The 26,067-nt window shown below is 43.3% G+C and overlaps 3 protein-coding genes across 11 annotated transcripts in view; 1 reads left to right on the top strand and 2 right to left on the bottom strand.

The window, feature by feature from the left end:
* Positions 1-7,368, top strand: part of ptk2bb (protein tyrosine kinase 2 beta, b) — a 46,677-nt gene extending 39,309 nt beyond the window's left edge. For 7 of the 8 annotated variants that reach the window (XM_056427412.1, XM_056427411.1, XM_056427409.1 and 4 more), the window contains 12 exons: positions 561-661; positions 864-953; positions 1,422-1,626; positions 2,384-2,492; positions 2,622-2,681; positions 2,772-2,897; positions 3,080-3,505; positions 3,967-3,985; positions 4,087-4,121; positions 4,343-4,477; positions 4,600-4,680; positions 5,710-7,368. In XM_056427412.1, coding sequence (XP_056283387.1) covers positions 561-661; positions 864-953; positions 1,422-1,626; positions 2,384-2,492; positions 2,622-2,681; positions 2,772-2,897; positions 3,080-3,505; positions 3,967-3,985; positions 4,087-4,121; positions 4,343-4,477; positions 4,600-4,680; positions 5,710-5,925 — 1,603 coding nt within the window. In that variant the 3' untranslated portion in view covers positions 5,926-7,368. The remainder of the gene's footprint in view (positions 1-560; positions 662-863; positions 954-1,421; positions 1,627-2,383; positions 2,493-2,621; positions 2,682-2,771; positions 2,898-3,079; positions 3,506-3,966; positions 3,986-4,086; positions 4,122-4,342; positions 4,478-4,599; positions 4,681-5,709) is intronic. The other variant, XM_056427414.1, reaches the window with a different exon arrangement.
* Positions 7,369-7,499: 131 nt separating this feature from the next.
* On the bottom strand, positions 7,500-19,372 carry chrna2b (cholinergic receptor, nicotinic, alpha 2b (neuronal)). Of its 2 annotated transcripts, XM_056427429.1 has the most exons (6): positions 18,510-19,371; positions 14,136-14,287; positions 13,282-13,326; positions 13,006-13,115; positions 10,043-11,198; positions 7,500-8,822 (listed from the first exon to the last, which is right to left on the bottom strand). In XM_056427429.1, exons 1-6 carry the CDS (start codon positions 18,574-18,576, stop codon positions 8,697-8,699), a joined length of 1,656 nt encoding a protein of 551 aa, XP_056283404.1. In that variant the 5' UTR covers positions 18,577-19,371; the 3' UTR covers positions 7,500-8,696. The 2 variants fall into 2 exon arrangements, with proteins under 2 accessions (XP_056283404.1, XP_056283403.1); XM_056427428.1 differs by lacking the exon at positions 7,500-8,822 and having other exon boundaries at positions 9,114-11,198; positions 18,510-19,372.
* Positions 19,373-19,565: 193 nt separating this feature from the next.
* Positions 19,566-25,739, bottom strand: si:ch211-142k18.1 (uncharacterized). The gene is made up of 3 exons (XM_056427439.1): positions 25,510-25,739; positions 21,514-22,040; positions 19,566-21,007 (listed from the first exon to the last, which is right to left on the bottom strand). The coding sequence occupies exons 2-3, from the start codon at positions 22,032-22,034 to the stop codon at positions 20,869-20,871; spliced, it is 660 nt and encodes a 219-aa protein (XP_056283414.1). The 5' UTR covers positions 22,035-22,040; positions 25,510-25,739; the 3' UTR covers positions 19,566-20,868.
* Positions 25,740-26,067: the final 328 nt, after the last annotated feature.

Below are 26,067 nucleotides of genomic sequence, written 5' to 3'. Positions count from 1 at the left end.
TGAGATCCTTTGTGGCATCAGAAAAGAGGCACAACCTGTAATGTTATCATGCCGAGTCACAGTATGTTCTTGGAATAATCGTGTGTACAGCTGCACGGTGTTGATTCACAGGGATGGCGAGGAAGAGGCCAGTTGATAGTGTAATACCAAAATCTGAATGTAAATTGGAGCAATGTAGTGACGATGGAACACCTTTTCTTCGTGGACACTTGACATATTAACACTGAGACAAACCGTTACAGCGAGTGCATGTGAGAGGACAGAAAATCATGTTTCTGCAGAAAGTTATCAACCGGGTTCCGGCAGCGAAGCAGCCGCTCTGGATTCAATCTCCTGTGAAGGAAAACGCAGACAAAGGAAATTACTTTCTGGACGGAAAATGTAAAGATTCCTTTTGTAATATTTCCGGGCTGCAATTGTGGCAGCGCAGCAGCAGATTGACATAACTCAGGTCAACCAGAGAGGGGCCACTGAAGAAACTCTGCTGGTATGATCTAAATGTTTATTAATCATCCGTCATAAACCTTTAAATTTCTTTCTGCATTATTCATGATACTCAGAGACATTGCCGTGAGGAACATCTTAGTCGCCAGTCCGGACTGTGTGAAGCTCGGAGACTTCGGTCTGTCGAGGTACATTGAGGATGAAGAATACTACAAAGGTGAGAGATGCTTTTAGGGAGCCCATTTGACTGTTGCACGTTACATTTTTTGACACCTAAATGTCTAAATTGGATTACATAATAAACGTATATCCTGAGACGGAATAGACGGGTAAAGATAAAATGCACTTTTTTTTTATGTTCCTGTTCCAAAATAAAACATGTTGACCGCATAATAACGACGTCTCCCGTTTCGTTGCAGCGTCTGTTACTCGGTTGCCAATCAAGTGGATGGCTCCAGAATCCATCAACTTCAGACGCTTCACCACCGCCAGCGACGTCTGGATGTTTGGTGAGCTTGTGATACTCGAACTAGACTCAGGAAGCCCCCCCCCCCCTCACACACACACACACTCACTGCGGGTAAAGATGACGTGTGGCTGGTGCAGAGACCTGTGGAGGCCTATGGGGATGCTGGGCCGAACAAGCACTTTGTAAATGTTTGTTGGGTCCATTAACGACACGATTAAGTTACAAAAGTTGCTGTATCATCTCTTACCAGCTGCATCTCGACCCGACTTCACCAAATCAGCACCACCTTGTGGTCAACTTCATAGCCACACTGAGATCACGCACATTTCATATTATTTTTCATATTTCATACTTCACAAATACATTGAGGCTGAAGTGCTTCTTAATTAGTTACCCCACTTGTGCCGCTCCCTTCTGGTTCCCCTTTGATCCTCTCGGTTGAATAACGCACCACAGGAAGCGTGCGTCTCACAACTTCCTGTCCCTCTGTGTTGGCTCGGCTCCGTAGCTGTGTGCATGTGGGAGATAATGAGTTGCGGACAGCAGCCGTTCTTCTGGCTGGAGAACAGAGACGTTATCAACCAACTGGAGCAGGGAATCCGGCTGCCCAAGCCCGACCACTGCCCCCCTGCCCTCTACTCGCTCATGACCCGCTGCTGGTCCTACGACCCCCGAGAGAGACCCAGCTTCACCGAGCTGGTGGTGAAGATCAGGTACTTTACTTCACTCTCTAATTAGACCATTTATTACCTTCGCATTGAAAATGCGGAAGGTTATGTTTTGATCGCCGTGTATTTATTTATTTATTTGTATGCGTGTTATTCGCATAACAAAAAAGTTTTAAACCGAATCGGATGAAATTTGGTGGGATGATTGGTTATTATCCGGGGACCATTTGATTAGATCTTTGGATCAATCGGGTCAAAGGTCAAGGTCAAGGTCATGGATAGGTCAAAATCTTCTTTTTACCATAGCGCGGTCAATTCTTATCCAATTGGCATGCAACTAATGCCAAAATGTTCATAATTCAATGCCCAATCTTGTGATATGCGAAGGTATGCGCTCTACCGAGTGCCCGTTCTAGTTGTAGGTTGGATCTACCGTGGTGATCTTTCTGTATTGATTTCTATTCACGATTGATGCAAGAGAAATTATGTCAAGTGTATTTATCTTCAGTAAATATTTAGCGAAACTCTCAATTGGCAATTTCCATCAATGCTCGATTAAATTGTAATTTAATGTTTAAATCCGCCTACTTCGCTCATCAAATCAAATTCAATATAGATGACGTTCAATCCACTTGTTGCTGGTTAGTTTTTAAATTGTAAATATGAAGATGAATATTGAACATCAGCTGTGCATTGATTTGGTGCAGTATGTCGTGACCTGCAGTAACAGCCAATAAGATGTGTTGTTGTCCGTCTCTTAAGACGTATATACCGTCGTAACTTGTTGTCCAAAACCTGCCAGTGATGTCCACAAGATGGAGCTGGAGGAGGAAGTGGAGAGAGAGAGGGACAGAGCGCGCTCCACCAAAATCTTCGACGCCAAGTTCAACTTCAAAGAGCCTCCTCCCAAGGTACGGAGGCCGGTCCAAATCAGCCCCTGTGATGTCACACGGAGAGAAAAAAACGCACATCATTCATTCAAAATGAAACGTTTTGATTCTGTGCTTGTTTTTGACGCATATTTGGAATATTCACCGCAGCCTTCAAGAATGAAACCAGGGCGGTTCGGGAACACGCTCAGTATTGGTCTACACATTCAGGTAGAGTAGCGTCCCCTAAATAATCACAAACCTGATTCCTCCAAGACGGCGGCCTTGAAGAGATTTGTGTGTGTGTGTGTGTGTGTGCAGCTGAACGAGGGTCTGTGCGCCAGCTCACCCGACCTGGCCAGCCCCTGTGAATACCAGTCCCCCATGGACTCCATAAACACTCTTCCCCTGCCAGCCATCAGGTCCCCTCGGCGCCGCAGCATGGGGGTAAGAAAGACTCATCGCTGGCTCCGAGAGTCTAATCGGGCCCGTGTGTCATTCCTCTTACATTTGAAGTCGCGACTTCTGATGTTGATGAAGCTTGCGTTGAAGAGACTCCAAAAAAAAAAGGAAGTCTTTGTGTGCCGTTCACCCATTGTTCTCCTGTGACTCTCCCACCCGTTCTAAAGGAGGGCGAGTTTTTCCGAGCGGAGCCGAGCAGCAGGGAGGACGTCTCGAGCATGTGGCAGCAGGAGAGGCAGCACATGCAGAACACTCTCCGCCGGCAGAAAGAGCAGATGAGGGAGGATAAGAAGTGGCTGGAGAAGGAGGAGAGACTCCTGGTGGGAAACGGAGCATCATTGACTTCAGTCGCCCCCCTCTCCGCGTCTCTGTGTCCCCCCACTCGGTTGAATGTGGCCCTGGAGGCGACGTGGAGTCGGCCATCGTCAAACAATATCAACCCACTCGTCCACGCTCGGCGCCCCGTTAGCTTTGAATTGAATGTTCCCCTGATGTCATTTCCGAAGGGGGGGTCCATGTCCATATTGTGTCGAATGAACCTGCCTGTTCTTTTGCAGGACCCCACGGGACCAGAGGTCGCTGCCGGTCCAGCGGTGAGTGTACGCCAACGCAAAATCGGACTTGAGAGTCACTGTGGCCAAATGCTTTTTGGCAACGCGCCTCATATTTCTGAGCCCAGTTTGTTCCATTTGGCAAAATATTCTTATTCCCATCCGTGAGCAAATAGTCATCATGATGCCACACAACAGGAAGTAGTTTGTCTCGTCGTCATGATGTTTCAATCAGAGTGGAATAGAGGGCAATGGTGACAAAAACAGTCATATTCATATGTTAAAAATAATTAAACCGGCATAAGAAAATGGAATTTAAATGATATCACAGAACCAGTTTTATCTGGTAAGAACTGGCGTGTGAATATTTTTAATACATTGTCCTGTTTGTACATTATCTCTGTGTTATTCTCTTGGCACGTTAAATTGTGGCGTAGTTATTTTGATCGAAAGTGGAAAATGTGATCGTCCTCATGAGATTAATCTTTTTCTTTTCTTTTTAGTCCCCCGACGCAGAAAATAGTAAGTGCTCAAAAGAAATGTTTCATTTTATTTGGAGTCATCCTGAGCGTTTTCATCGGCCTCTAAACCTTCCTGATTTCTCTCGTCTTTCCGCCATGCAGCAGTCCCAGAGAAGCCCCCGCGGCTCACAGCACAGGTAATTCATATGGATTCATTCTTTTGGGGATTTAAAATTATTTTTAGCCCACTGAAAAAACAATGTAATTGTATTAGCTTTAAGAAGAGAATTCATAATGACCCTTCAGTTGAAAAGGAAACCGTTTCCACCGTGACTTAATATCATGCCCAGTGATCCTCTGTGCAAGTAAAGAAGATGAATATTGTAATTATTAAAACGCATTGTTCCTTTCTTCTTAGCCTGCGCCCACAGCTGAGCTGGACCGCTCTGAAGACAAGGTGTACCAATACGTCATGGACCTGGTCAAAGTGGTTGTCCAACTCAAGAACGACATCACAGAGGTGCCACCAGAAAAATACATCACCATTGTCCAGGTACGCCGGGTCACATGTCTGCTTTTCACTTTAGTTTGACTTTTATGTTCATACATGTCTTGTAAAAGAAACTTGTTGAGTCAAACAGCTGAATCTCTCCTTTCGTTGATCTCTGCTCGCAGTCTGTTGGGATGGCTTTACGAGATCTGATTCGTAGCGTGGACGACATCCTGCCCACCTTACACGAGTCCATCAGGACTGAGGTACTGTATGTTTTCTGCATCCTTGCTTCCTCTCTTCATTGATTTTCTTCTCCCATACTGTTTGTCCCAGAAACAAAAAGTGACAGAACTCTTAAAGCACAAAGCAGCAAGGAGTAAATGACCATTTTATGTTCACATCTCTGGCTGAGGACACCCCAACATCCATAGTGTTCACAGTAAAGCAGTTTAACCCTCCTGTTACCTTTAGGGTCAATTTGACCCCATTCAATGTTTAATGTCGGTGTTCTTTGGGGTCAATTTGACCCCAGGCTGTTTTTAACTGTGTCAAACATATAAGAAATATCAACTTTTTAATATATTTAAAGGGCTATTTAGGTAGTCAACAAACAAACATAAAGTACCTCACACTTAAACTTGGGAAACAATATTAATTCTAATAATTTTCTGGAGGTTTTAATTGCTGGGGTCAAATTGACCACGAGGGTAAAATATGTCAGTAAATGTGAAGCTAACAGGAGGGTTAAGCAAAGCCTTTTGGATTAATTTTTCAAAACGAGTACAGATTTCTTTTCATTTCACAAATGTCTCGCTGACTTCAACATCAGCCGATATGCACTCAGTGGTGTCTGCAAAATGTACGTAAAGGACCATATGTGTGCAGAATGCAGGGACAAAATAACAAGAACAGTTGACGGTATAATGCAGTTTGGAATCTGAACCAAAGTGTGAACAAGCTTCACAAAGATAGCGCCCTGTTTATTGCCATCACACAATATCTACGTGTATCTTTACAGGCCTTTCAAACAGCAGACATTTGAATTGTCAAAGTAGGACCATCACAGGTGTTACTAATGACATTAACGACTGGCGTGTTATCTTCAAGTGTCCCCAATACGCCGTGACAGTGAGACAGCATGCTCAGAACCAGGAGCCTGAAACTGCAGCAGCCAAATGGGATTCAGCAACCAGTCATTTCATCATTTTAATCACTTTTCCTACTGTGACATGTCAAAATGTCCTCCATGAAAAAGGCCAACCCCGCCACCCGTTTGTTTCCCGGCCCCACAGATCGAGGGCACCCAGAAGCTGCTGAACAACGACATGGCGGAGCTGATCAGCAAAATGCGGCTGGCCCAGCAGAACTACATCACCTCTTTGAAGGAGGAGTGTCAGAAGCAGTTGCTGACGGCAGCACACACTCTGGCTATGGACAGCAAGAACATGCTGGATGCAGTGGACCAGGCCAGGGTCAGGGCCAACTTAGCCAAGCCAGTGGGCCCCTAGTGGACTGGAAGCGCTCCCATTCCGTTTCACTTCCGCCTGTCAGAAATAACATTTGCACATAGTTGAGTATTTCTGTTGTTGACAAACTGCGTCAATTAAGGCCAGTTCTCATCGTACATGTGTGTTGGTGAAGCTGGGGTGCAGACGTTTTGACCCCCTCCTTCTGGCAAAGAGAGTAACGTACACAAACACCGTCAACCGGCTGACGCGTAAGGAGTGTTTGTCCTCGCGGTCAATCGGCTCCCTCTTTTACTTTTTTTTTTTTTTTTACTTCATTCAATCCTCTGAACACCTTTTTTAAATGTATTTTTTTAATCTGGGCATTCACTACAGAAACTTGTCTTCGCTGGTTCTGAGGATTTTCCGCCATAGTTTCCGGCACACTCCTCGCTAATGCTCCGTCTTTATCGTCTCTCCCAACCACTTCTTTTGCCTCCTTCCACCCTGGCTGGTTGATTTTAAACCGCATCATCGGTGGGCCAGCACCACATCCAAAGAGTCCCGGTTCTCCTGGTGGAGATTTGGCTTAATCAGCACAGAACGCTGCAGGGATGAGGAGATTTTAGAGGCCAACCCCAGAACTTAGCATCTTGTTCACTCAACAAAAGGTCAATGGGATTCTTCCATTGGAAAGGTTACGATATTTTCACGTTAACTAACCTGAGGCTAGGAATTAACTACGTGTATACTGTCGTACAGCAAATCCTTCAAATCCCAAAAGCTTGTGTTATCCACCAACCTTATTTCAGTCTAACCGAAAACCCGTTCAAAGAACCCACTGACAGAGCCGAGGGAACCGGAAGGACAACACGAATGCTGCTAACTCGTTTCTGGGTTTTCCGGCTCATTCCGACTCATTCCTGCAGCACCGGATTCATACGTCAAAGTCCCGCACTCCAGTTTTAAGATGAAATACTCCGTGGATATGGACAACGTTGGAAACAAGTGTGTGTGCTTATCGAGGTCGTGTGTATGCTGAACATGAGGGTCTACTGGCATCTTATTTACGATGTCTTCATTTCAGACAAACTTCATTTAATGTTGACTGTTGTGATTGGGGATTTATTGACTTAATTGTCTGCTTCGAAATTGAATTTGCCTTGTAAATATGAAATGTGTCTAGCACAATTTTTTTTTTTTTTTTACAGCAATACAAAATAATGTGATCTAAATAAAGTAAAGGGGTTAGTCTTACAAACCTGTCAACCGTGAAATGTTAAGATGATTAAACCAAATGGTTTGAAAGCTATTCTCCTGTTCAAGTGTTTTATATATAGAGTAGATATCTCAAATTTGACTGACGCATTATATAAAAATGATATGAATACAAGAACAGTTTGGATAATGGATTGACAGAAAGGTTTCTCTTGAGAGAGGTTTTTGTATAATGTCCATTACTGGCATGTAAATCAAGTGATATACGAATAAATGTGATGTATACTACTTCCTGTCCATGCCTGTTCATTGGAACATGTGTCTTGCTGTTGAATATTTACATCTAGACGTTCTGCGTTTAGGAAGGACAACATTCAGGGAATTTTCACAACACTAAACGCTACATAAAAGAGTTTTGAAAGGTTTCAAGAGGGTATTTATTACACAGTTTGATCATTCAAAAATACTTGCAATCATGGCGTCGTGAGAAAGAAAACCAGTAGAAGGGGGTGAAATTCTCTCCAAACCATCACAAACTAGAACGGGCACTCGGTAGAGCGCATACCTTCGCATATCACAAGATTGGGCATTTAATTATGAACATTTTGGCATTAGTTGCATGCCAATTGGACAAAAATGTATCGTGCTATGGTAAAAAAAAAGATGTTGACCTTTCCATGACCTTGACCTTTGACCCGATTGATCCCAAAATCTAATCATGGTCCCCGGATAATAACCGATCATCCCACCAAATTCCATGTGATTCAAGAAGATTTGACCTGTTCATGACCTTTGACCTTGACCTTTGACCCGATCGATCCCAAAATCTAATCAACTGGTCCCCGGATAATAAACAATCATCCCACCAAATTGCATGCGATTCGGTTCAATACTTTTTGAGTTTTGCGAATAACACGCATACAAATAAATAAATAAATACACGGCGATCAAAACATAACCTTCCGCATTTTCAATGCGAAGGTAATAACCCCATTTAGTGTGTCTATTCCAGGATATTATAGACTCCCAGTACATCATGCCACTGTTGGTCAAAACAAAACAAAGGAGGAAAAAAGTTTCTCATTTAGTTTTTTTAATTGGTCACAAACCGAGCTGCTCGCGTCCCAGTGCCGTTACTGGTCCCTGCATCGCAAGGTAACGTAACGTACCGCTAATTACATCACGACATTTAAGACTAGAATTATTCAAACGACAGAGGAAAGTAATCACATTACCGTCACGCTTCATCCAGCGCGGACACCGGCCCCATGCTATTTAGCTAGCACGTGGCGCTAACTGACATGCTAAAAGAGACAATACTAAACACTGGCTCGTCAACACACTCTCATGAGGACGCTAACATGCCAAATATGTTGTTTTACTAACATTAGCATGTTGAAAGTTGAGCAAAGGAACAAGCTAAGTCTGAGATCCACTAAAATGGCCGCCGTACAGAGGAAAGACCCTTTTAAATGTTATAAGGATCTAAAATGTGCACAGTAAAAACCTGCTCGCGCAGCAAATGACATAACCTTTGTCACATTCAGAGACTTGAAGGAGAGTTCAGCTACATTCTGAATGCTGACGAGCGGCGCTAACGGCTATGCTAACATGAGCTAGATCATGCCAGCTAGCCACGGCGGTAGGAAGAGGCCGATGGTCCCAAGCAGGCACACGATAATGAACATCCACAGGAAGATGCGGTCAATCACCATGGCGACATACTTCCAATCCTCTTTCACCTGTGTAGAATGAACAAGCAACAGAAGGAGATGGGAGAGAAATGAAGGGAAACAAGAATTTACAAAGTTGAACATGAAATTCTTACTTGTTTGTTAGCAAACATTTACACATTGTTTGTTTGTATATATATATATATTTTGGTATTTTTTATTCAGTCAGTCAAATCAAATACAATACAATATTTCCTATATAATATACAAAAGAGAAAGACTGAAAAGGTATAGGTAGAAGCAAAAAAATGCTTATAAATTCCTATCCTAAATTGAAATCAAAATAAATCAGAAAATTAATATAAAATAAAGAAGAAAATAAAACAACAACAAAACAACAATAAACAAAATATATTTATATATACTACCACATACATCTTCCATATTAATACGTTTTTAATTACATTTATATCTCTCAAGAATTGTTTTATAAATAATTCCCTTGAAAACCAAAAAGGAGTTCACCATTCTTACATCCATTTCAACATTATTCCATAATTGGACTCCTACAACAGAAATAAATCTTCTTTTAATCCCTTTTTTAGCCTTTTGTACCGTGAACTTACAAACATCTCTCAAATCATATTTACACTCATGTATTGAAATCGAGCAGTTTGTGCAAGTTACGGAGCGGACTGATTATTAATGACATTAAACTCTTTGGAAAATTTCTTAAAGTTGGAGCTGCAGATTCAAAAGATATTTTCTTTATAGGTTCATGATCAGAAGTGAGTTTCCTCCTTTTGGATTTTTGATTTAACTCCTAAAAATAATCGTCAGATTGATCTAAAAATAAAGTTAATGTTTTTGTTGTTGCTTGCTCTTTATTTATGATTCGACCCTCAGTTTGATTAAGACGCTAAATAAATCTCGATTTCAATCCACCCCTGTGCACTTCAATAAATCAAGTACAGCAATAACTCTCGTCCATGCATTTCTTTTTGTTGGGCTCTACCAACTGAATTGTGTTATTTTAGTGTACTGTAAAGTAAACGTGTTCAACAACAGGACAGGTGCAGGTGTTTATTGTGAGATTATACAATATAGGATTAAAGAAATCCTAAACTGGACTCAAGGGGATACTATGATATTTGTATAAGTGCTCTAACAAAGTGCGTCTTAGACACACAGTACATTGACACATTACTCCATGCTAGGTGATACAAAGGACGGGTGTCTTTTACGTGTTGTTCTGATACCAGAAGAGGTTTTATTTCAGTGATACTCACGCTGAAGTTGGCATCCTCCGCCCTCAGATGCTCTGCAATGTAGTGCACGCCTTCCAGAGCGCGTAGAACACTCGGTGAAAGCAGGAATGTCGGGTCTGCCGCGGCGGGCCTCTGAGTGGGTTTGACTCTGGCCCCTGTGAGAAGTCTCTTTGTCCCTGCGGGCCCGTCCTGTTGCTTCTGGCCGCTCTGTGGGTGTTTCTGCTGTGGGGGCGGGGTCGTCCCTGGAGGTCTGGGCGAAGGAGGCCGAAAGGAGAAGTACGACGTCAGCGTTCCCAACTCTAAATCCTCATAAGGGCTCCCGTCGTGGTCCTCGGACGCGGCGCCGTCTCCCGACCAGGTCGCCGAGGTGCTGAGGCAGTTGCCGGCGTCGTATCCGCCGATCCGGCCCCGCCGGCGCGCCCGCGCCGCCTCCTGCTGCGAGAGCAGCAGCCTGCGGCGGCGGCGGTCGTCCGGCGCGGGCCGCCGCATGAACAGCCAGCGCGGGATCAGGTTCAGGAACACCGAGTGGACCCAGCGGGGCATCCGGTGAGTGCTGGGCGAGCGGTGGTGCACGTTGAGCATGAAGACGGTGATGACGATGGAGAGGGTCACGAAGATCATAGTGAAGAGGAGGTACTCGCCGATGAGCGGGATGACGAGCGACGTGGACGGGATGATCTCGGTGATGAGGAGGAGGAAGACTGTGAGGGAGAGCAGCACGGAGATGCACAGGGTGATCTTCTCGCCGCAGTCGGAGGGGAGGTAGAACACCAGGACCGTGAGGCAGGAGATCAGCAGGCAGGGGATGATGAGGTTGATGGTGTAGAACAAGGGGAGCCTTCGGATGATGAAGAAGTAGGTGATGTCCGGGTAGATCTCGTGGCAGCAGTCGTATTTCTTGGTGTTGTACGTGCCCACGGCGTTGATGATGGCCCACTCGCCGCTCTCCCAGTAGTTGTTCAGGTCCACCGTGTTCTCGGTCCGCTCCAGGTCGATCTTGGCCTTGTCGTACGTCCAGGAGCCAAATTTCATTTTGCAGTTCTGTTGATCGAAGGGGAAGAAGGTGACGTCGATGCTGCAGGAGCTCTTGTAAATGGCAGGCGGGACCCAGCGGACTTTACCCGTGTGGAAGAGGTGGGCTTTGGTCATGTGGGTCACGGCGAACTCTCCATCAGCGCTGGAAAAAACAGAGACCTCCATTTTAAATATCTGCGAAGTGAGGCTTAAATAATAGATAAACTAGAACGGGCACTCGGTAGAGCGCATACCTTCGCATACCACAAGATTGGGCATTGAATTATGAACATGTTGGCATTAGTTGCATGCCAATTGGATACAAATTGACCGCTCTATGGTAAAAAGAAGATTTTGACCTTTTCATGACTTTGACCTTTGACCCGATCGATCCCAAAATCTAATCAAATGGTCCCCGGATAATAACCAATCATCCCACCAAATTTCATGCGATTCGGTTTAATACTTATTTAGTTATGCGAGTAACACGCAGACAAATAAATAAATAAACTAGAATGGGCACTCGGTAGAGCGCATACCTTCGCATATCACAAGCTTGGGCATTGAATTATGAACATTTTGGCATTAGTTGCATGCCAATTGGACAAAAATGTATCGTGCTATGGTAAAAAAAAGAATTTGACCTTTCCATGACCTTGACCTTTGACCCGATTGATCCCAAAATCTAATCAAATGGTCCCCGGATAATAACCAATCATCCCACCAAATTTCATGCGATTCAAGAACATTTTGACCTGTTCATGACCTTTGACCTTTGACCCGATCGATCCCAAATCTAATCAACTGGTCCCCGGATAATAAACAATCATCCCACCAAATTTCATGCGATTCGGTTCAATACTTTTTGAGTTTTGCGAATAACACGCATACAAATAAATAAATAAATAAAAACATAACCTTCCGGCATTTTCAATGCGAAGGTAAGAAATAAATACACGGCGATCAAAACATAACCTTCCGCATTTTCAATGCGAAGGTAACAAACCTGCTGAGAAAATTATATATATTTTTTGCACTTTTAAAACTATGCAGCGTAAATAAAAAAAGTATTGATTCCTCAGAAATGATCTTAATCTTCTCCAGTAATCTCCCCCTCGCTCATCACTGTCATGGTGATAGCAGCTCCTGCGAGTCGTTATCGTTCCATCGGTTTCACACCTTTTTTTAATTTCACTTACAGATTGTGATCGCACCGGCTCGATGGAGCAGAACTTCATCATCAACTCTCCGGGTTTAATCTCCTTGAGGTGGATTTAGGAGACGGGAGAGCTTTTCTCTAAATCTATTTATTTCACATCGAGGCGATCGCACCGATGAAGGTCGACGGCGTCAACGCGCGTTAGAAATGCACTTTATAGAAATGCACTTCATAGAAATGTTCGACGTACATTGAGGCAGGAGGAACTGTTCAAGCTCTGTCATTATTTCACAGCTGTTTGACGGCGTGAAGGTGGAAACATTTGACTAGAGGAGAATGTTTTATTACCACTAGATGGCGCCATTTCTACACCGTACACATCAGTTTGTGTGGCATGAATTCATGATCAGTGGACGGCTTGACCTGACGATGCAACCAATTAAATAACTTGTGCTTACGAAGAGTGGAGCTGCATAGATTTGGCAATTCATCGCTGAGCTGATTGACAACATTTATCAGCAACAATATGAATAATCAATTTCTCATTTAAGCAAAAATAATTATCTGGGTTAAGCTGCTCAGATGTGAATATTTGATGGATGTATTTATTATTTATGACAATAAACTCTGCGTTTTTGACTGTTATCTTCATCTCTGGGAGATTGGGATTGTAATTGTTTTTTAAATTTGTGACATGTTCTTTGGCTGAACAATGAATCCGTTAATTAAGAGAATAATTGACAGATTCAAAAATAATAAAAATTACTTTTGGTAGTTGTAGCCCTCGAGTTAAGTCTGTTATCACACTTACTTGTTGTAGAGGACAATGTCTGGGACCCATATGAGCTCTGAGGGCACTCTGATGGACGTCACGTTGTCATAGTCGGACGGTTTCCAGCGTAGTTTGTAGTCGTTCCACTCCTAAAAGACGCACACAACATATTTAGAGGAGGGCTGGGATCCTTGATTGTCATTCAATTCCTCGTATATGTTGTTAAATAAATAACGTAGAAGTAGATAAGTATATTCTTAACATGTGAAATCTCCATATCTTAATAATAAATCAACACTGACACATTTTCCTGACCTGTTTAAGCCAAACGTTGGTTGTCATCATTTGGTTCTTCTCATCCTAGCAGACAGAGAGACAGACAGAGAGACACACACACACACACACACACACACACAGACAGAAGAGACTGAGTTACGTCTGTCAACTGAGGCCAGAGGAATATATGAGAGAGAGGTTCCTGGAGGTTTGTCAAATGAGACCCAAATATAGATTGCAGCTACTTCACTTCAATAACTTGTTGGATCTGAAGTCCTCAGTCACAGTTTTTCTCTGGCAGGGCATAATGTAGTTTGACTAAGTTTGTTTTTGCTACTGTATTTAAAGAGGCCAAACTGTTGAAGAACCGCATAAAAACAGAGTAAAGTGGGTTATAGTTGCAGTGCTCCCTGATACAGGGAGTATTAAAGAGTGTTAAACACACTAATTAAAGCTCTCGGGATACATTACCGCACTTAATAATCAAGTTAAACGCTCTTAGTCTGATTTTGCCCAAAAGTAATCAAAGACATCTGACAAAAATGGAGGGAGTCGATCTCTGTTTGTAAGTAAGTAGGTCTAAGTTCTTTTCTGGACTACTGTTCCAACTATTTGGTGCTTGTATGCTGAAATCCGGAGGAAGTGGAGTGTCGAGTGTTAAGTGGTTTTAATGAGCGTTTCTCGAGAGCTGCGAGCTGGAATCGGCCGTCCAGATCAGTATGTTTTGCTCGGGCACTGCATTGATTCATAGAAATCTTTCATCTTTAGGAAGACTGACTCATTTTATTCAAAAGAGAGAGACAACAATGATACAATCCCACCGAGAAATCTTTGGTTCACATTAAAAGCAGCTTGTGTTTAAATGCCACCTCCGTGAATGTTCTCGGACTCACCACATCGATGAGTTGTGCGATGGACAGTCCAAACTTGACAATGACGACGTCGGAGATGTTGGGCACGGGTCTGGACCACTTGTTGTAACCAGCGAACAGCGTCTTGAAGAGCTCATCCTCGGCGTGCGAGTGGGTCTTCTCGTAACAAAGACCTGGACGGACACATCCTTTCTTGGAATTAAATTCATTTTTATTTTCTCTGTCTTCATCAAACAAGCATTTATAGAGGACCGACACAATATGGGGCTATTTATAAAACATTGCACGAATGCAAATCCAGATTCAATTTACCACCCACCTATTTAAATGTTAATGGAGTCAGAGTCAATTACACACATCATTGGAGTGATCCTCCTCTGTTGCTCTCCTCCAGGTTTCTTCCCTTTTTTTCCCCCTGAAGGGTTATTTGGGAGTTTTTCCTGGTCCGATGTGAGGTTTTGGGGCAGGGATGTCTATGTGTACAGATTGTAAAGCACTCCGAGACAAATTTGTAATTTGTGAAATTGGGCTATACAAATAAACTGAATTGAATTGAATTGAATTGCTTGCTGGTGTTAAGTGGAGGTGAGATAATTTCTCACCACTGAGGGGCGTTTCTAGTGGAGCTGTCTGCCGCTCTGCGTTACAGCTGACGCATTAAACAATGAACTCATTTCACTTGAGGCAGAGGGCGATGATGACGTGTTTACATCTATGAGTTCCACTCCCTCGCCGCGCAAATCCAGATTTGATATTCAAGAGTTAAAAAATATAATCGGGATGATCATAACGAGTTTTTTGAAATGTAAAAAATGTTTGATGAGGATGCCTGACATTTGTTTTTTTAAATAATTGCAACCAAGATACGTAGTGAGTGGAACTTGACTTGGACATTTGTTTATTTGTTTATTTAAAGATACTTCAAAGAACTTTCATTTGGCTCTTCTGCCGGAAACTAAAAACACATCTTTTCTGACTATTTATTGAATAAAAACAGATTAGCACTTCAGTGGCATTTGAATGACACTTACTTATTGTATTACTTCTGGTATTACTTAGAGTATTACTTCTGGTATTACTTCTGGTATTACTTGTTGTATTACTTTTGTTGTTACTTATATTACTTATGGTATTTTTGTAGTTTAGATTTCTTGAAAAAAAGCTACTTTCTTGATTCTTGTTGTTCTGAGTTTGTACTCTTGGTTGATGCACTTATTGAAAGTCGCTTTGGATAAAAGCGTCCACTAAATGACATGTCATGTCATGTTATGTAACAAAAGCGATACTGTTTCAGTGAGTGACAATGACCCGACAGCCTGCTCCGCTCGGTCCTGGTTCTGGTTCTCCTGGACCGCCCTTCTTCCTAGCTAACTGGCTGGAGGGGGATGTGGGTCTCTCTGCGGCGGGCGGGCTGGTGCTGCTGGAGTCTGAGTTGACAGACTTTCTGCTGAACGTGCATGAATTCGTCTGATATCGCGTAGAACCCGACCCCGTGGTGCCCGTGAGAAACATTACGAATAACTAAGTAACAGATCCTCTTAGCTGATGGTCACGTTTACTTATGAAGGTCATATCGAGGCATCAGTATTTAATGAGACTGTTACGTAACCCGCTAAAAGTTCCCCAAAGTAACTATAAATAAACTCTGTAATGGCGTCGCTGTTGGCTTTACTGTAATGGAACTTCTCGGCACCTACGGACTGACTTACGACACCAGTGATGATGCAATGAACCACAGTGTAGAGAGTGTGCGTGGAATAAAATTGTCGCCATTTAAAGAGAATTCATCTTATCGAACATCTCATCGCATCTTTTTTCGACAGATTTATACAGGAAATGTTATATCGAACAACAAAAGAAAACATCAATAGCGACGCCAACCGATCGTCTCGCTGGTCTCAACTGGTCTCAACTGGTCAGTGTTTTCCATGCACCTCGCCAACGGACGTGGCCGTGGCACAACATGCGATGGATGTTGGAGGCAGCATCAGAAACACACAAGGGCAAAGGGCAAAACTGCCCCCAAAAAATATAAATGTGCCCCTGATATCACTAGGAGAGTGGCAATAAAGGCCCCCATAATTTCCTCTAATAATTCTGAACTTACTAATAGTCTTATTATTACCATTTGATGACAATTGCTGATAAACTGTCAGCCTAAATAACTATATGTATTATTTTGAACAACGGTAACATTTTATTTCAAGTTTCAAAAAGTGCCACCCCATTTCGTCTTTAATGCCCATGGGTTTCAGTCAGTGGGGGTAAAAATTGCCCCCTAAAAAAAATGTAAATGTCCTACCCTGGTTGGAAGTGTCGTCTCATTTCAAGTCAACTAATTGGCGTACACACCCACTCCTTCTGGGTCTCCGTTTGACGGTGTAAGGATGTAACGCAGCATAATGAGGTCCATCAAGAGATCCTAAATCGAGACCTTGGATCATCTGGCAGCGGTCATGGCTGCTCAGCCGAGGCCGCAGCTATGGAGGACTCAAAATGACTGAAGTATAAATAAATAAATAAATATGGGAATAAATAAATAAATGCCTGATGTCCTGTTGATTTATAACTTATATTTATTCATTCCTGTATTTATTTATTCATTTATACATTTATTTAAGCATTTATTTATTTATTTCTACATTTATTTAAGCATTTATTTATTCCTATATTTATTCATGCATTTATTTATTTATACTTAAGTCATTTTGAGTCCTCCATAGCAGGGAGTTAACCTGAGGGATACATGCACATCTGTTTCCATGGTTTATTGCCCACGCCAACTCATGGGGCTGCGAGGGTCTTGAACAGAGAAATCCTGGATAAATATTTTGATTTAGTCCCTGTAACATGGCAGTCTTACACATGTGCTTTGTGGATATCATGTGAAGTAACAATTTAGACAGAAAAATAAGGAGAAAGAAAGAAAAAGGAGGCATTATACATGTATAAATTCAGAGTTAATTTGCCCATGGTGCACTTGGGCTCATCTCCCATACCATCACCGACTAATTAGATCTCTCGTGGAGACTTCTTCTCTGCTTTCTCGGCAGTCAGGGCGGCGCATGTTCATCTGGAAGGGACTAGGTGTGGGACTCGACAAAAGAAAGGCTCCTGGGGGCCACGGATCAAAGGGCCCTCCTGCCAGCAGAGACTTGAGATGAGACGACATCCTCCAACATCCAGCACGCTGTGCCGCGGCCAAGCCCCTTGGCGAGGTGCGTGAAAACACTGACCGGTGTAGACCGGCGAGTCAGCAGCTTCTCAAGCCAGAGGCGCTCTCCTGGAAATTGGGCTGTCGAATATTTTAGGAGTAAAAACTTCACTTAAATAAACAACGAGGGAGCTCATACGTGTCAGAGCAGAAGCTTTGAATCCAACAGAGCCGCCCGCCCTGAGTTCCGCTGTCAAGTTGACGGCTTTGGCTGTTTATTATTCTCCTAATTGAATTATTGTCGGTCACTGGTCCCCAAAGCCCAAGTCAGAGAGGTTCAGTTTGCTGTCATAGAGGATGGAGAGAAACTGGAACGTATTCACAGTTTAGACGCTGGAATCAGATAATTCTGACTTCTTTTCCCCAGGAAAATGAATCAAACCGATGAAAACGAAATGGTTGCAGATTGATCTAAAAGTTGCACACTAATCGATACATTGTTGCAGCACACTAATACATTCATAGATACTATTTCCTACACATATGTCCATGAAAAGTAATTATCCTCTTGAAAAATATGTGTATGTTGTGTATTTATAGTGAGGAGAATCAATCAACATTTCAGCTCAATTAAAAGGAATTAACTCTGGGCTTGAATCCTTAACCTGCTCCAAAGTGTGACTCGAAACACGCATCTTCTTTTTATCCATTTCTGTTCTGAAGAAACAAATCTGACCGTGAACACCCACTGACAATATAACTATTACTAAGCCTTTGTAGCATATTTTGTGGAATACTTTCTCACACCATTACATCCTGGGTGATGATGCCAAACCTATAGTCCATTCCTCATCTTTATCTTTTACACTTTAAATTATGGAAGTGACAGGTGGATGGAGGGAGTCCCAAATCCACGCAGTGCTGAAACTGGTCTCCTCCCAGACGTGAACAAATACAAACATGTGGCAGAGGTAACTAAGATGATTTTAATGAAATATCATAAAAGCATTGTTGAAGCTTCGGATGAAAGCAAGCGCGCAGGTGCTGAGGCTCAAAGGGGAGCTTATGGAAACTTTTTAAGCCTCGTAACTTTGTATTAATTCGACGTCTATCAATTAATTTAATGCACCGATATTTTTTTGCTGCATTGACTGAGAGTGAAGCCCCCTCCTTTAAACCTCCGCTATTTCCCCACGTGGCGTGTAAAGCCACAACAAAACCCACGGAAGTAAAGTGCTTACCTGACCCGCACAAGAGCAGCAGGTAGAGAGCAGCCGTCCTCGCAGAGAACAGGTGGTCGTGTCCCATTTTGTACTTCACCGGTGTTTCCGCCCGCTGTCAGAACGTTACCTTGATACCGGGATCTGTGAGCAGAACCGGTCATCTTCGCGTCCGGGAGGCATATCGGGTCAACCCTCTGCGCTCGGTACTGTTGGTGGAGCGACGGTTCTACACGCGCGTGCGGGGAGCGAGCGCGGCGATGCTGTGACCGAATGACTTCAGCGTCTTTCCCCTGATGTCCCGCATCGATACGCGCGTCCCCGCTCACACCTCAGCCTCGCTTGGACAGGACGAGAGCGAGTGATGCGCGCCTCTTGTTTCCGCGCACTAAGTCCGGGAATCGAATCAGGGGGCGGCACCGTGACACCGTATTTAATTTTAATTAAATGTGTTTAACTCTCTGCTGTATTTGTAGATTGAAGTGCCGGTTCATACTTCGGCATAACTCGAGATCTCAAGAAAAGAATTCACGAAAAAGTATCTTATCCAAACAATTCCATCTTTTTACGCAGGGTGCCAATATTTTACGCGCCCTTAGTGCCCCGATCTAAGACTTCTATATCCATTTTAATTACATCTTTTCCATGATTATAAGCGTTGTCAGTGGCCATTCGGGTCGACTGGGTCCGGAACACCGCATCCACCACTGAGAGAAGACATCTGAGTACTTCGCGTCCTTCATCTGGTACCGATAACAGTCCCTCCTCCTTTTCGCGCGCACACTTAAACACCGTAAAAGTGATTACTTGCATTTGTGGGGGATTTTTTAACCAATAACTATAGTTGTATTCCGTTTTCCCTGAAAGAATAGACTTATTTTGTTTTGTAAAAGAGAAAATATAAATACGTGCCACATGCTACTGATGATTCTGTGGGAGGCAGCTAGAGGGCAGACTAGGTGAATAAATATGCTTTGTGAAAATGTAGTCCCCCTAAATCTTGATAGGAGTTGAAGATGAGAAAGGGTAGCACCGCATGTAGAAAAAACAAAAGAGTAAATCAACAATATTTCATCCTACATTGAACAAATGCATTACACATTTTATGATTCCAAACATGAAAGCACTCCGGCCGAAGCGAAAGTGAGAATGCCACAATGCACCTGGATACACAACAAAAGCACAGTGGTCACATTTGAAACCGGTAAATCCAGCCGAGACCCAAAAATATTTGTTCTTTTCTGGTCCTATGGTTTTACATTCTGTAAAAAATCCTTTAAACATTGTGCACACCAAGAGGCGCTTTGTCTTAAGAGACAAATCAGGGTATGATGGTGTGTTTGTTTCCTTCTTCTTATACTTCATAATCACTGCATCGTCAAATTGAGAAAACCTCAACCACAGGTTAATGCAAACTGTTCTCCAAACAACAGATAACAAGGCTTTATAACAATGCTTTATAACAATGTGTTCTAACAATGTGTTATAACAATGTGTTATAACAATGTGTCATAACAATGCTTCATAACAATGTGATGTAACAATGCTTTATAAAAATGTGTTGTAACAATGCTTTATAAAAATGTGTTGTAACAATGCTTTGTAACAATGCTTTATAACAATGCATTGAAACAATGCTTTATAACAATGCATTGTAAGAATGCTTTGTAACACTGCTTTAGAACAATGCGTTGTAACAATGCTTTATAACAATGCTTTATAACAATGCATTGTAACAATGCTTTATAACAATGCTTTGTAACAATGCTTTGTAACACTGTTTTAGAACAAGGCTTTATCACAATGTGTTATAACAGTGCTTTATAACAATGCGGCCCCAGTTGACTTCTTTGTTTGTTTTAAGAACAAATTATCCCCTGGAGCCCACAAGTCCTCCTGGAGCGGGGCCTCCATCCTCACCCTGGAACCAGATGGTCCCTCCATCCTTCTGCTGGAGAACACCACCAGAGCCATTACGTTTGGTCTCTGATGGTCAATATAGTTTGATCCATAAATACTCAACTTGGCTCAAACCTGCATCACATACTGATCCCACATTTGACCTCACCCAATTCCACAAATAGCGCTTGGATGGAAACTAATATTTCATAGGGGTTATAACTTTGTTGAAAAGGAAACAATTATTTATTGCCGTGTCCGTCATTCATCCTCCTAACTTTCCCGTCAACTTCCCACAGTCGATGCCTGACCGTGACACATTGTCGCATCCTAGTGCTCCAAATCATATACAGACACATTAACTGAAAATATTAGATCGTAGGAAACCTTATATATCGGGCCTCGCACATGACACCGAATGTGCCCACCCAGATGGAGGGTGACAAAAAGAGCAGCGCTGCTTTTTTCCCCCAACGCTTCCTTAGCGATGCATCTTGGCCAGGCCTTTGGGCTGCCTGGTGAACGAAGCGTGCAGGGCCTTCGACGAGATCTCCAGCCTGTTGGCGATGTCCGCGGCCGCCCGCATCATCTCTTCAAAGGACGACGACTCTTCTCTGATTCTGATCCCCCGAGAGACGCAGCATCCAGGTCCCCGGGTGGAGCGACGGGAAGGAAGGAACAATGGGATGGTGGAGAGAGACGGAGTAAGTCACAAGCGGTTGGCGGAAAAAAAGGGTCATTTTGCAAACACGTACAAAAAAATAGTCACTTTAGAGACGCACCGTACCGTGGATAATAAAATCTTAGCGTGACGACGTGAACGCTCTTTAGTATTCATGTGGCAAACGGAAACCTTGATAGCGATCTAGACTGCAAGCGGAGACACAATGCGGGAGCCTCGCGACATGATTTTAATACTTTTGCTCATTTCCTTTGATTGACGTGCATTATTATGGAAGAGCGGCGCGAAGCGGCACAGACGTCGGCGCCGCCGCCTTTGCTTTAACAAAAAGGCAAAAGATAGCCCGTCTCTGCCGTCATTTGGACGCAGATGTTCCCTCGCATGTGTCTTCAGTACAGAAAACAAAAACAAGGACAAGAACTGATCTGTTGTTCATCAACTCACTTCTGCATCGGCGCCTCCCCTTCCAGCTGCTTTTTCATGTCCTCCTCAGCTTTCTCCACCTCTCCGTGTAAACTCCCGTGGTCGTCCGCGATGCCAACGATGTTTTCCTTAATCACATCTTCGTAGCTCTGATCTCCCAACTCGGCCCCCACGAACGCCTCCAAGTTCTCCAACACCGCCTTGTTCCCGCGCTGGATGACCTGCAGATAGGCCAGCTCCTCTTCCTGGGCCTTCAGCCTCCTGGGGGAAGCGGCGCTCGTGCTGAAGTGGACCGAGCACTCGTCGGGTCGGGGGTCGTACTGCGGCGTCGGCGTAAGTGATGGCGGGAGAGCTGCCGATGCGGCCCGGTCCCGATCGTGCCCTATCCTCACCGGCTCATCGCCAGCCGCCTGAGACGTGTCGTTGGTGGCGATTATCGACGAGTAGATGTCAAAGCCCGAACCCCAATCGCCGCTTTGGCAGAAGGTAGGGGTTGCCATGGATACCCAGGCCAAGACGAAGGGCATCCAACCACACGGCATGGTAACCTGCAAAGAGGGGGAGGCGGTGAGTGACTGTGAATAACTTGTGCGGACTTGATTTATAGGACGCTTGTCCAGGGGGAGATGAAAAGACGGAGGACCTTCTCATGTCTTAAGGGTGGATGCAAGACGACAACCAGCAGCCGGGTATCTCAGCCGAGCACGTGGCAACGGCGATGACATGATGTACGATGCAAAGACAGTCATATTCATCTTTTTTGGGGGGTGGTGTGAGGAATGAACTCAGTGGTATTTACCAAATATGTCACAACGCCAAGATGAATACATTTCAATAAACACTTCAATTTGGGTCTGGACTGTGAATCCAGAGAACCTCGGGCTGTCTATGAGATGCATCATAAACAAGCGTAATCACAAGTTGTTGTTTTTCCATTGTACTTTCTGCATCTTCATGTTTCAAACCGCTTTATTTAAATCAAAACAGACATAGCGGAAAATTATTATGCCAAAAGAAAAGCTCTCTGGTGGCCTTAAAGTCTCAACCACATGGACTTCGGCCGTAAGACATTTATTGCGCATTTCCTCGTCAATATTCCCGCTGTCACATTGTACCCTTCATTATAGAAACGGCTTCTTTTAATTTTATTATTGTAGTGGCTAAAAAATGTGGAACTGCTAAAACGTGCAGTGTGACATTCAGTGATCGTTTCATATATGTACAATTTATCAGCTAACATTTCCTTTTTCTCTAACATTTCTAATATGTCTCTGACCTTTATATTATGGGATGACGAGAAGAAGAAGCTACTTTATTGAGAAGGTTTGATCACAGGGTCGTTCTTCTTTCCACAAAGAGTTCTGTATGGATGAGTCCCAAAACCCCAAAATTGAGTTTGCAGTATTTTTCAGTTTGGATTGTTGGTCAGACGTCTGACATAAAGTCTGCGGCTAAAGAGATTTTAACGTTTTTTTCTAAAATATAGAATATGCCGCTAGATATAACTCTCGGGAAACTTGAACATGTTAGGTATCTTAAAAAAGTCGGTTTAGCAACCAAAAGTGTAAGTATCCATAAACTAGTGATACTTTTTTTCTGCAATAATTTGACATTTGTAATACTTTTTTGGGAAATTGGATCTCTTTGGTGAATACTTGAAATAAGTTGACATTTACTGAAAAACTGTATTGATATATATTCTTTTGTAACCCATCACGACCTGAAATTATGTGGTTACCTGGACGTATGTTTAGATACTGTGGGTTGCCTCATGCTCTGTGGTTTGGCCGCGGGGCTGTAAAAAGCTGACGGACCCCTCGTGCCGCAGCGTTTTCGTGGTTTTTGGAAACTCGCGGCTGTCTGGGGATCTTTTATACCGTCGATGCACCTCGTAAATCCTCACCGCTCACGAGAGTACAGCGAGGGAGCGGCTTTTACAACGTTTCTTTGGTTCTTTTCAAACACTGTTATTTTGGAAGTAAAACCCACAGCAGGCCCGCAAGGTCGGCTCTCGTGCTGCTCGACATTTTGGCCTCAGTTACGGTCGACTTTAAGCCTCGAGACTATTCCAGTGTCTAATTTCTGGAGTGAACATTGGCATCGGTTGTTGACTTTGCACCTTTTTTTCGTCATGTTTTCTGTAGAGAATCACGTGAAGGCCCCGTCATGCTCAAACGGACCCCGTAAAACGTGTCTGTTTATTTTAAGGCGAGTTGGGGTGAGGCCAAAAACCCATAAAACAACCAACTGTGGACCTTTCTCTCTGCAGCCCTCTGATTCTGACCGCTTTGACCTCCCATGTGTTACAGCAGTTGTGAGAAGAGCAGTAAACTGCAAAATCCAAACTAATAGAGACACAATCCAGGAGCACTGGATTGTGCGTCATCGCGGTCGAATAATACATTTGTTCATTTCTTTTGATTGACATGTGCATTGTAAGTAAGTGACACGCTGATGTAATCAACTGGAATAAAATGGATTTGACACGTTATTTCCAGACGAGTCACATGCTATTTGGACAGTTTGAATATTTGATGTATTATTCACGCCGTGAGGACCTTTGTTTTTGGTGTCTGGGTTCAACTAGCATTGCAGCAGTAAAAATGAAAAAGGACATTTAGTGGCATTACTCCGTCTGCGAGAGGCCCGCTAACGAGAAGCACACCAGATCCTCTCCGTCACAGATTGGCAGGAGCAGCGGCCTTTGTCTTTGGAAAATATCTGCACAGTTTCCACGCCGGTTTAGTTGGAACAGGGTTTGTGTTCGACTCTCTGCGGCCCGCTGTGACCTTTTGGGGCTTCGCTGTGAAGGAACTGTCATTGTGGAGCGGCTTTTATAGGCCGGCTTTCCTCATGGCTTCAAATAGCAGAAGTTCAGCACCAGAAGCTGATACTTCACTTGTGTTTAGTCATTTAGGAAAAGCACATTGTTTAGCGATGCAGTGGTTATTGATTGATGGATTTATTATTATAATTCCAATAATAATGTTCCACTTTTGCTGGTAATTGAATGCCCAGAACTACTTTTGACCACTACTTTAGTGAGTATAGCCAGTCTGATGCTACTGTAGGCTGCACAATGACATTAACATATGCAATCAGGGAAGAAATCAGGATTCATTCTCACACCTGGTTTTGACTAAATTAATCAGGACGACGACTAATTTCTCGATTGTTTGGTCCCAAAAAAAGTTTTTAAAGTTTAACAAAGTCAAATCTATAAAATGTTTATGATGAGAAAAACACGTTTACACAGGATGTTGAAATAGTTACCACATATTATTGTTCCACTCAATTAACCGATTCACTTTGACACAGCTTGAACATAAATTGGATGAATTGGTGAATTGTGTCGACTGGCTTAATTACAGAGTTTTGATATCTTTACAAATGAAATATCTCTTTTCCAGACTTGGAGTCGTCACAGTGCGTCTGCAACTTGACACTCATCGCGCGCAACATCTCTCGGCTGCTTGTCGGAGGTAATCTGAGGCTTTGTGATGCCGCTGCAGCTCAACCCCCCTCTGGTCAAAGCCTGAACAGGTGTGTTTCACAAGTGTCAACACTCAACCGCTTCAACGCTGTGATGACAACAGGGTCTTTGCCAATGAGCCGATAGAGAGAGAGAGAGAGAGAGAGAGAGAGAGAGAGAGAGAGAGAGAGAGAGAGAGAGAGAGAGAGAGAGAGAGAGAGAGAGAGGGCCTGCAGGGTCCGTGTTGATGTGCATTTGAACGATGGGCGATCATGTAAATTGGCAGCATAATAATTGATACATAAAGATATAAGCACATACACACATATACATGCATATATGTCCATATATAAAGAACATAAATACCATCTGACCTAAAAAAATAGGTCATTTCTTAACCATCCACATCCCAAACTAACTTTTTTGCATAAGATACTTATAAATGTCGTGTCAGTTTTGCGTCTTTCTTTTTAAGCGCCAGGTGAAAAAACCCAAACATCCCATCAAACACAATAACAAAAGTTGTATGAATCCCCAAAACTTACCAAAACTCCAGTTTTTCACAGCTAAATTCTGCCACCTCCACTTTTTTCAGTCCACTCAAACGGTTCAAAAGGCTTCAGGACGACCATTCACAGGCACAGAGAACAAATACTCAAATACTGGTTTCCTTTTTCATGTCAGGAAAAAAAAATGCAGACACACACACACGCACACGCACACACTCACACATGCACGCACGCACACAATTTGGGTTTAGCTGGAGAGTGTGGTCATCTGCCGCTGGGAGGGGAAGGTAGGGGAGGGGGGTGTTTTTAGAAAAGGCTGAAACTGAATGATTTCTTTCTTTGCAGTGGAAAGAGAAGGAGGGGCAAAGAGGGGGAGTAATCTACTTCACATCTGTGGGTATGTGGACAGAGGAAGCGCGAGGGTTCCTTAGTATATAGGGGGAAATGCCTTTTATGACCGTGCTGGATATGCATTTCTTATTCATTCGAGGAATTGTTCCATATGTCAGAAGCTTTTTTTTAATGTGAAAAACAACACCAAGCTTTTCTTTTCCAGCAGATATTATCACTTCCAGACCAAGACAATTCACAATA

Source organism: Pseudoliparis swirei, chromosome 12 (genome assembly GCF_029220125.1).
Source record: "Pseudoliparis swirei isolate HS2019 ecotype Mariana Trench chromosome 12, NWPU_hadal_v1, whole genome shotgun sequence".
In the NCBI taxonomy this organism is placed as follows: Eukaryota; Metazoa; Chordata; class Actinopteri; order Perciformes; family Liparidae; genus Pseudoliparis; species Pseudoliparis swirei.
This window is presented reverse-complemented; position numbering and strand designations above follow the sequence as displayed.